This window comes from Monopterus albus, unplaced genomic scaffold, assembly GCF_001952655.1.
Source record: "Monopterus albus unplaced genomic scaffold, M_albus_1.0 scaffold3.1, whole genome shotgun sequence".
In the NCBI taxonomy this organism is placed as follows: Eukaryota; Metazoa; Chordata; class Actinopteri; order Synbranchiformes; family Synbranchidae; genus Monopterus; species Monopterus albus.
Window position 1 is genome coordinate 4,308,965 of NW_018127883.1, and position 11,061 is coordinate 4,320,025.

The 11,061-nt window shown below is 40.1% G+C and overlaps 1 protein-coding gene across 5 annotated transcripts in view; it reads left to right on the forward strand.

The window, feature by feature from the left end:
* pde10a (phosphodiesterase 10A) overlaps positions 1-11,061 on the forward strand; it is a 48,180-nt gene that overhangs the window by 10,031 nt on the left and 27,088 nt on the right. For 2 of the 5 annotated variants that reach the window (XM_020599944.1, XM_020599952.1), the window contains exon 1: positions 3,975-5,384. The exons of the other annotated variants lie outside the window; for them this stretch is intronic. In XM_020599944.1, coding sequence (XP_020455600.1) covers positions 5,321-5,384 — 64 coding nt within the window. In that variant the 5' untranslated portion in view covers positions 3,975-5,320. Of the gene's footprint in view, positions 1-3,974; positions 5,385-11,061 lie in introns of those variants that run through there. 5 annotated transcript variants of the gene reach the window in all.

An 11,061-nucleotide genomic window follows, 5' to 3' on the forward strand; every position in this document is an offset into this window, starting at 1 on the left:
ACAGCAACAAAAAGTTGATTTATTTACCAAACTACAAGCTAATGACATAAATACTGTAGAGCAGCGGCAGCACAAAAATAGTGAACAAATAATTCTAATGAGTATGAAAAAAATACAGGTGTGTGTCTGTGTGTGTGTGAATAAAAACGAGCAGCAGAAATTGTTTACCAAATACGCAGTATAAAAACTACAACATATTTTTGATGGACAACCTAAAAAATGAACTTTGATTATAGTTCATTTATATTATACCTTCAGCTATTTTTCATGACTTTCTGAAATCTAAACACACGTACACACACATGAATATATATTCTCCAATGTAATGATCCTTTACTCTATCACTTAAATAGTTTTAAATAATCTGTATGGCTTTCTAGTGATACAAATTAGACATAAGTATTTTTCATGTCATGTTCTGTAGGATATTGCAGACCATGTCAGGAAAGGTGAGAGGACGAGAGAGAGGACAGTGAGATTAATGACTCTGATGTCCTAATGATGTCTTAGAAGAAAAAGACAAACAGAGGTTCGGAACATTGAGCGATAAACAAAGATGTCATTGTTTCCCCTGGGAATGTGAGGATGTCTGAATGAGCAACAAACCTTTCCTCTGGGTACATTTAATATACTGCACTCCGATAGCAGTTATTCAAAATGGCAATTATTAAGACGACAGAGGGCAGGTAACGATGTGCTGTGATTTGTATAACCATTAACCTAAATAATGCACCTATCTCACATTTGTCCTAATGGATCACAGTGTAATGACATCCATTGACGTCACATTTGAGATGATCCGCATTGCAGTCACATGCAAATTTGTTCACGCCAGGCATTGTGGAAATGTGGAACTCTTTTTATTTTTTACTGTTGCATTTTCTGACAAATAAGAGTAAACAGAGGCAGTAATATGCTCATTGGTTGTTGAACTAGTTGCAAGCCAAGCTGTGAAGATGTGCATAACTCCCTCAGCCCCCCCAGGGACCCTGTATTTTCATGGGCCTGCCTCTGACGTCAATGCTCCGGCTGTCCTGTGGATTGTCAGAACAGACTATTCAGGAGGGGGGAGGGAACTGAAAGTCTCTGTGGTGTGTGTCTGCTGCATGTTTTGTATGTGTGTGCCTACGTAGGTGTAAGTATGCTCCTGTGTGTATAAGTGTGGTGTGGTGCTTGCATGTGATCTGTAAATGTTTCACTTACGTCTGACGTGCGTGTGTGTGCAGTGTGCAAAAAGCTTGTACAGTGCCTAAGTGGATAAGGTCTGTAATGTAGAGGTAGGGGGTAAGGCTGTGTGTGAACAAGCACACAGATGTTTGAAAAGGTGCAGCCCTTATGTTGGGAGACAGAGGCCATGGTCATCAGGAGGCTATTTGCTAAAACCGCTAAGATGAGAGCAGCTACGTGTGTCTGCTGACCACTTCACTCTTCAGTCGACTGTTGATCCCTCAGTGGACCATAGTGAAGCCATATGAACCCACTGCATGTGTTACATCCTATATGTGATTTCAGCTTCTTTCATCATCACCTTTTGATTTGATTTCCTTAAATGTTTCCGTAACACATGCTATTCATTCACAGATGGATCAGGGATTTTAGCGGCGGGATGATGTTGACCGAAAAAAGAGTGTGTACCACCTGTCCAAATTGATACAGATCAAGCTAGAGAGACTCCTCATGGACATTTTGAGGTTTTCTGTGATGCAGATTTAGCCACAAAATCCATCTGTTGATCTGTCTGGACTGAATGATCTAGCAGGAGAAAACTCAAGTACTTAAGTACAAATTTCAGGTACTTCATTTGAATATCAGGAACTCCACATTATACTTTCCCCAACTACATTTCATGTAGGAATATAGCAGTTTTCCAATTATTTGACAGTCATAGTAACTTTACAAATGAAGGTTATACTTCCAAGACATACGGTATAATGAGCATATCTCACTGATAAAGATTGAGTTTCCAAATTGTGAATAAAACTAGACCTGAGACAATTCCAGCTTCTCAAATGTTGCTATATCTTGTTATAAACAGAATCCTTTCTAAGATAATAATAATTAGCAAATTAATATTTCATGAAAAAACGATCAGTTACAGCCCTTTATATTTTGGCCAAGATTAGAGTAATACAACCTTGCTGAGATTCTTATCAAACCAAGAGGGCTTATTTAAACATAAAGTTTAGAGTACAGTACTGTACAGTTTACAGTAAGTTTACAGGTCAAGCTGGTCACTTACTTCCTGTTATGTAAGAATAATTTGGCTGCTCTGCCACTTTAGAGAGTCGTGGATAAGAAGGGTTCATCAGTGGGTCACAGACAAGAGTTGTGGCATTTCTCGAGCTCTGCTGCATTACCCTATAAGTTCTTCATCCGTAACCATTTCACATAAGCTCATAAACTTCCCATAGCTGAAGAGCAGAGAAGCCAAGTGTTCTCTGAGCTTCATCGACTCAGAGAACATTTTTTATGTTACATTTGAGAACAATTTTACCTCTCTTAATTATCCTCATTAGCTTGATAATTAACAATAAAATCCTATTAATGTTCTGAGGATTAAAACATGAAGTATGTTGAAGTTTATGTGTGCTGTGATATAAGTAGTATCCAAAGGATGTGTATCTATCCTCAAATTAAAAAAGCTGATAATGTTGCATGTTAATTGTTATATTTGCCCTAAATGAATTTTTTGTCACTCACATCAGCATTATCTGCATTCAACCTCCCAAATTTTGATCATCAGAAAATCCTAGTATTTGAAATGAACACAGACATTTTTTAATGCTGCATTATTACACAGAAGAATCAAAAAGCAGCTTCTTACATGTGGAACAAACTGTTTCAGTGTTGCCATAAACGTACATGTTGTTTTTACATTTAAGGGCTTTTCTCGCTGGACTAAAGAGGAGACGTGACAGAGTGTGTCAGAGAGAATCCCTTATGTTATACTACGTGACCTCTGAATAGACCCACTGCTCAGGAGTGTAGGAATGCTATGCTGACGTATCCAACAGCTGCCACACCTCTCTCTCGGCCTGTTTCTCTGGCTATAATCAGCATGTATTGCTGCGGCCATCAGGGAGTCTGGCACACTTTATAGTGTATCATATTGCCAACCCAGAGCTGCTCAGGTGCTCTCTGAGCATTGATAACCTGAACGCACATTTACTGAGGTGGTGGAGATAGGCAGCTCACTTCATTTGGCATCTGAGGTGACATCTTCACTTAAACTATTCATACAGATAAAACTGATTTGCTATACAACAGTGATAATTTACATGCATGTGGAAAAGTATTGACACTTTGTACATTTAATCTGAAATCAGATCTTTATGTATGTGCAGTCTGTTGATTTATGGGGCAAAGTTAATTCCACATCCAGACTGTTTTGTTCTACCAGTGTCTCATAAATCAATTATGTGTCTCTTTTCTGCATGAATATTCTTAGTGGAAATATAAACATCAGTGATCATGCATTCCTTTGGTACATTTGCTAGGAAAACACTGTCCAGTCAAGAGGGACTAAATATGGCCTTAAAAGAAAGCTCAAACAAATACAGGAAATCCTTTGACATTTGAACACTTGAATTTGAAGATTCCTCCTTGAAGAAGAGGAAAAAGAACTCTTGCATTTTTGCTCATCCTTCTCAAAATTGTGCTTCTGTGTATCCAGCATCCATTCTTATTTTCTCAATTGTCTTCTCCAGTCAGTGCAGAATGCAAAATGTTCATGGCCTGAATTTGAGGTTAATTGGTTTATTTTATTATCACTATGGGACTGGATAATATTATTAGAAGATTATAACTCTACTCTTGCATTCTAATGAGCATATATAAATATTTCATTTGTTCAGTAGCTGTGCAGTCTTTGCAGAGTTAGGCCTTTACTGAAGGAATGCACTACATTGCTTTATTTTATTTGGACAATTCAAAGCAATATTTAAATTAAAATGTATGTAAATGTGCTACTTAGTGGTGGTGGTGGCCTGGTGAAATAAATGAATTACATTCCTTTTGTAAATGCAAGCCTCTGCAGGTATTTGTAGTCAGGAGCTGGAATATCAACAGTGAACCAGAAAAAAATAGTGAAAGTGTGTGTGTTCAAATGTCTGACTATTATTTTCACCACACACTATTTGTGTCTTTTGACAGGCTTTAGGTGAAAACCTGATCAGAATGATTCATATTCATTAAATTTGGTTTAGCAGGTCCCAACCTAACTCTACAGATCGCTCCCTGTTTAAACTCTGTCACTGCCCACACTCTGGTTCAGTGCCTTGCTAAAGAGCACGTCGGTAGCCCGTGTTCTTACAACACTGTGCTGCTTCTTCTTAGTCAGTACACGTGAAAGTAAACGCTTCATTGCTTTGTCTTGCCATGCTGTAAATGTGAAGGCTGTTGCTGTCTCCTCCTTGACCACTGAGTCGTGGATCAGGAAACAGCAGCATGTCTCTGGAGGGCGCCGGGTGTATGGCTCTGCCCCTTTTACGCAGCCAAATTCAAGAACAGGAACAGCAGTGACAGCAGCTTTCCAGAAACAAGTGGAAACAAAGAGAACCTCCCCTTCAAATTAAAATAAATGTAGCCTTTTTTGCTGAAAAACGTTTACTAGATTCACGCAATATTTAAACATGCTGATAATCATTACATTTACTTCAGAAGACGATATATTTTGAATGCTTGGTGTCTGTGAAGGCTGCGATGGTGTCTCATAATACAAATAGAGCAAAGGAAAATTTTGCCATACGCATCGGAACTGTATGTGATGTTAAAGAAATCCCTGCAAAAATGTTCAATCTGCTTACATTCTTGTTCAATGTGATTGTGCTCGTACATCGTCCCTTACAATTTCATCTTTTTCCTTACTTTTATTTCGAAAGGTACTGTGGAAATCGTGCATAAATTGGTGGAGACTTCATACCGGCGCGCTCCTGTCTTTCTTCTCCCCTAGTGTGCGTGTGTGTGTACGTGTGTGTGTGTGTGTTTACTCCCATTTCTCTGAGTCTATGCGTCGTCGTCTCCGCTTTCCCAGTCTGCTGCTGCTGCACATCCACAGCAGAGTCACCACGCCGAGGAGGAGTATCGGACCGTAGCTACACCTCGGACAGCGGTGCTGGGTTATAGTGCTGGTGGAGGGGGGGTGGGGGCAGCACACTGCTCTTCTTGCCCTTCCTAAACCGTGCACAGCCTCAAGCACTGAGGACCCCGGATTAGTTTTGTGTATTTATTATTATTATTATTGCCCAGACGCACCAAGTTGCAGCTGCAGAGGCGCACTTTTCTCCGTGGCTCTTCTCCCCTTTTGCGCTCGCAATCCGAAATGGAAGATGGTCCGTCTTCAACAAGCTGTTTCAGAAGGTTAACGGACTGTTTCCCTGGTGCAAGTAGGTATTTTGATCCACACTTTGAAAGAATAAGAGAAATAAAATATAACTGAAACTGACGCAAACATATAAACCGCTTTGACTTTCAGTATCGCAAAAACATGAACATATTTCGGATGTTCTATATTTACTGGTCCTGCAGGCGGACATTATTTGCTCATCTGATTATGCAGCTTTATGAATGACAGATTGATAGCTGATCTAGATGGGTGGGGACTTCGCCGGAGGAGGACCAGGCAGGGCTGCAATTCAAAAAAGTACCGTGTGTATTTACGGTCCTCTTCAATAGAGCGAGTTTGTGAATTTCATCTCGGATTTGAGTTGGTCCGATCTGTCACGGCGGGGAGTGCTGCAGTGAGACATGGCATCAACAAGCGAAGTGTGAACAGCAAGAGCCGGAGTGAAGACAGAAAGTGTAAAAACGGTTTCTTCAAGAAAATGCAGTCTCAAAAGTATTCCCCTGGAATTGTGATATCAGGATTAATATGTTATTAGAAATAATATGATATCATAAATATTCTCTTATTTTCATATTTATTTAGCACCATTATTTTCACATAGGTGACAACTCATTCACTCATCCATAGCTGTGATTTATTTAGTGTCTTAATAAAATTCATCATCACTTTTATGTGAGCACTTTTCTTTTTTATTTTTATTTTAGCACAATTTAAACGTTAATGGGAGATTTCCTTACTAGTTATAATTAAATAATCTGCTCCTCATTGAGAAACTGGTGCCTGATAGAAAAATAAATATGCACAAAAGTTTGGGAATGCATTTGGAAATTTCTGCCACGACAGTAAATATCCACTGTGTTTGTTTATGATATACTTAGATTTCCTTAGAATGTTTGTGCTACTCACTGATGCATCCACTGCCCTTGTTGCATATTGTGTCTAGTTTTGTGTCTTTTCTGTGAGACGTTATTGTAATTCACTGTTTCTTCAATTACAGCTTACTCCGTCTATGTGCTACATGAATAATTACGGCAGTGGTTCCAGTTGTGTCAGTGGCACCTCAAGTGACCTTTCGTGGTAACCCTGTAATAACAAGTTAACAGTCTGGGGTTGTGAGTGATGCCAAAGTACACACACAGCAGTAAACGGCAGTCATGGAGTGTATTATTGAGGTACAGTGTGTAGGTATCCCACCCTCACTGCCCAAAAAAGGGTAAAAATTTCAGATTTCACAAAGCTTCCACACTTTGTGAATTTATAAACAACATTGGGTTGGTGTCAGAATAGATGTGGGTGGCTGTCAGAGTCATGTATCTCAAAGCAACATCGACTGTAAGATGAGCTTCTCAGTCTTTCTTATACTATTTTAACATTTTATACTTTCATGCTCTAAACAATTAATCCACACATTTGTTGACCTGAGAAAAAGCTCATCAGTGACTGTCCATCTTTGTTCCTCTCATTATTTTGCGTGACTAACATAGCTCGCATTTGTTTGTTTGTTTCTAAATGTTATACAGCTGTCAATTAATCTGGGTTTAATGTAGGATTAAAACGCCAAACTGTTTGCCTTCTCACTGCATATTTCTGTCTAACCTGTTTGGGATCAGGAAATAATTTGATTATACTTTAGTCAAGGCTTTTTGGCAGTGACAAAAAACACATTCTGAAGTACAATACAAGTCATTATATGCCCCACATGTTTTTAGAGCACTATTTGCATAGCCTGCTTTCTGCAAATATTAGACATGTGATAGTCCTGGGATATTAAAGCTGTATGTAGCCTTGCATTGTGGGAATATATATATACAGTATATGTGTGTGTGTGTGTGCATTGTTTGGGGACAGTTTTGGTTAGTATCAGAGGTCATTCTGGGTCAGACATAATGTGATCTCTCATGCATTTTCAAACCCAATTGGTTGTCGACGAATTGCTTAACGTAGTGAAGAAGTCTGCATTGTCAGGCAGGAAGTGCTCATACTGGATATTTTCTGCCCCACCATGTGCCTTTTCTCTCACAGTGAGGACTCCTCTCAGCACTGTCACTGAATATATAAAATATATATAGCGCTTGACGTGATGGTGTTAAAACCTGATTTGACTGAATAACTAATCCCAGAGCGCAGGTTCTCTCTCGTTCTCCGTGATATGTCTTCAGTGTTTACTTAAACTCTCAGGGAATTCGAGCCAAAGAAAAGTAGCTTGTTATGCAATTTGAATCCTTTCTTATATCAAGATCTGTGCAGGACTGGATCGGTGCCAGGGTACGGTGCAGAATCTGAGGGGTCAAACACATGACATTTTCCTCAAGGCGTCCATTGACCCCCGTCAACTTGTCTCGAGTTGGTATCTGAGGGGATGGGAAAAGGCCACATGCGTGTAGATTTCTTTACAACTTGTCCTCGTGTCAGGGCTTATGAAAGAACATGGCACTGGAGAAGATGCAAGGATCTGTGGTTCTCATTACTGGGTCCCCACTGGCCCCTCTGCAGAGCAATTGTAGAGTTCAGCTTCAGTCCAGATGTGGAGCAGGGAACATGACCCTTGATTACTGATGTGGCTCTGCGGATGGGGGGGAGGTGCAGAAGGAGTACCACATCAAATCACCAGTTTGGGGAGGATGCTGATTCTGAGGGAGAAACTCCAGCTTTAGCTATAAGGATCATTATCAACAACGATGTAGGCTGTGTGATCTATTACCTCCAGCTGTCATTCAGTGTCCTCTCACTGGAGGAAATACACAGTAAGGTTTTGAGCTGAAGGTGTAGGTTGACCTGCTAAATGTCTGTAACTGCAGTTTGAATGTTGCTGCATGTCTGTGACCACACTATTAGGCTGTGGATCAAGGAACATGCCTTATCTACATTTCAGTTTGCCATTTATAGCCCTTACCCTTTATGTCTAATGACCTGGACCATGGAGGTGGAAATAATGCAAATTACATTTCCATGGAAATCTCCTTCTCTCTGTCTATGTGTGTGTGTGTAAGAGAGAAGTGTGAGTTTGCATGTTTGTGCAGCGGTGTTTGTTTTTGCCCTGTGGGGGTGTGTCTCTGGAAGTGATGGGACTGCAGTTAGTCCAGAGTGAAACAGCATTTTCTTAATCCTTTTCATTGAGTGGCGTATCGATTTAGCCACACTGGTCACCTCACCTTTGGCTCATGTGAAATGTTGGGGTTGTGTATATGTGTGCATGTGTGTTTACCTGCACATAGCCAGTTTCACTGACGCAGGCTCAATGAATTAGTGAGGTGAGCAGCGGGAGAGGAGTCAAAGCATTTTAATCTTCAGGGTACGCTCTTTTCCTCCTCTTTGCCGCTCGCTGAATGGACACTGTGCTTCAGTCCTCCAATAGATAAGATAAGAACCACATGCTCTTACCACCTCCTGGCAAGGGAGTCCCAGGCGGACCTGCTGACGCACGCACCCAGCAGCCCCCCTCCTCTCTCCCCCTTCCTGCCTCACTTCATGTCAGGAAAGTGAAAAGTAGTACCTTGGCAGCTTGCCCTTGACTTCCAGCCAGAAGGAGAGCGCTGCAAGAGAAGTGGTCTTTTCCCTTTTTCTCTCATGTGCGTTTTTCATCTGTGTGTTGCAGAGGAGGAACATCTTGCTCACTAAACATCGGCGCTGCTGGTGCTGGCCACAGCTGCTGACGTAGCGCCCGACAGGAGCACAGAGGTCTTACATAGCAAGAATAAAACAATTCAACTAATCCTAAATTGAAAAAAAAAATCGATGAAATGTACTTATAACCCCTTTTGTGCATAAATAACTTTAATAGCAATCCAGGTCAAATGAAGTCAACCCTCATCTCCAACTACAGTGACCGCCCTCCATCTAGCTGAGTCAGTGCCTCATCAACTCTGTCTCAGCTGAGAAACCTTGTTAACCAGGCTGTACCCCCAGGTTGTGTCATGTCTTTTGCACCCAAAAAAGCTTCATCTCCCACTTCTAACCATAAACTTAACCACCTCTGGTATAACACCTCAGTCTAGCCACTTTCTTTATGCGACTTGATGGCAAAGGGTCAACCTGACCAGCTAAATTCAGAGCAAAACATTTTTGAAATGCTGTATGTTCAACTCTGTGGCCATGATATTTAAAAAATATATATTTTCTGTACTAAAACTTTTGAAAATAATTTTTATTAGACATAATTGCATGTTATGGTTATCATGGATTTCTTTTACCAATCATATTTTTCCAGCTGTAAAGCATAAACACTGCCTCAGTATTTGGAAAAAGCTCACACAATGTTGCATGCTGTTGCATTTTACACTCCAGTGATTAGATTATAGTCCACAATGACTTTGATCATCCTTTACCACGGACAGGCCACACCCAGCTTCACTGATGAAATCACAGTGGTTTCTGAAAACTGTGATGGGTATTTTTTACTATTACTGCCATTATATTGACTAAATGATCATTCAGTGTATCAAAAAATAATTTGACAGATAGATGATAAAATTCATCTAAATTACACTGAAACCGTGAACGAGCTGCTTTGGGTAAGAACGTATCTTGGATTGGATGAGCTTTCTCATCACAGACACTCACATAATGAGAAACTCTCATTTTAAAACCCTTCAAGTTAAAAAGAGACAAAATAGGAAGTTGATCAGTGGAGACATCCAATGCGCTCACCACTTCTGTTCCTCAGCACTCGCAAGACACCCATGTTGCTTAAAAACAGTGAGAGAAAAAGAGGTTGTGAGGGCTTAACTCAAATAAAATATGAAGGGTAAATTACAGACAGAATGGATGACAGAAACAAGACCTTACTTCGCTGGGGTTTCTTGTCTGTTTCTGTTTTCTGAAGGAGCTTAACGAGACATCTGAAATACCCCGGGGCTTTTCCTCTTGTACGCCATTGACAAAGGGTAATCTGCAGAGTGTCTCATTACAAATTGATGAGTCCTTTATGACATCTCACTACAACCTGAACTCAATAGTGATGATAGTTTAAATACTTTAAAGTTGTTATACATACCCTGAGAAAATACTGAAAGCACGTTTTATTATACAGTGAAGTGAATTAGAGATTACAGCATCTCTATGATCCATTTACTTTTCCATATAAAATCAGACTGCAATCAATTGATTTTGTTAATAAAAATGCTCTTAAACTTTAATTGGAACACTCAGTTTACTATTTTGAACTTTTGTCAGGATGTTTTGATGCCTGAAAATCAATAACATTAACTGATGGCCCGTGCTGACTGATTATAACCTCATTCCCTGTAAAAAAGGAGTGTGTGAGCACAGAAACCCAGACAGACTATAACTGCTTTGGCCTTCCTTTCCTAGTCCCAGGGCGTGGTGTGCTGTATTCAAGATAAGTGTTATGCAACAATATCTAACTGCATGAACACAGGCTTCACTTTTTACACAGGAAGCCCAAGTCTGAGTCAGGCATTAAAATCTCTGCCAGCTTTAGCCTCAAACATGCTGCACAACAAACTGCTTCCCACCTACTGTATATGTTTGTCTGAATGAGCAACATCCTTTGTGCACAGATGTGTGAAGTCCAAAGGAACATCTACTTTGAGAGTTTCTATTTTATGCTATATTTCCACTCCGCTTTTCACTCTAATACATTCATATGGCAATTCAAGATTTTATAAATTTGATGCATATTTGAATTACAACACATTGTTAAACACCAGTAGTTCCATCTATTTGGTCTGTGACCCCTCACAAAAAAAGCATTGTCT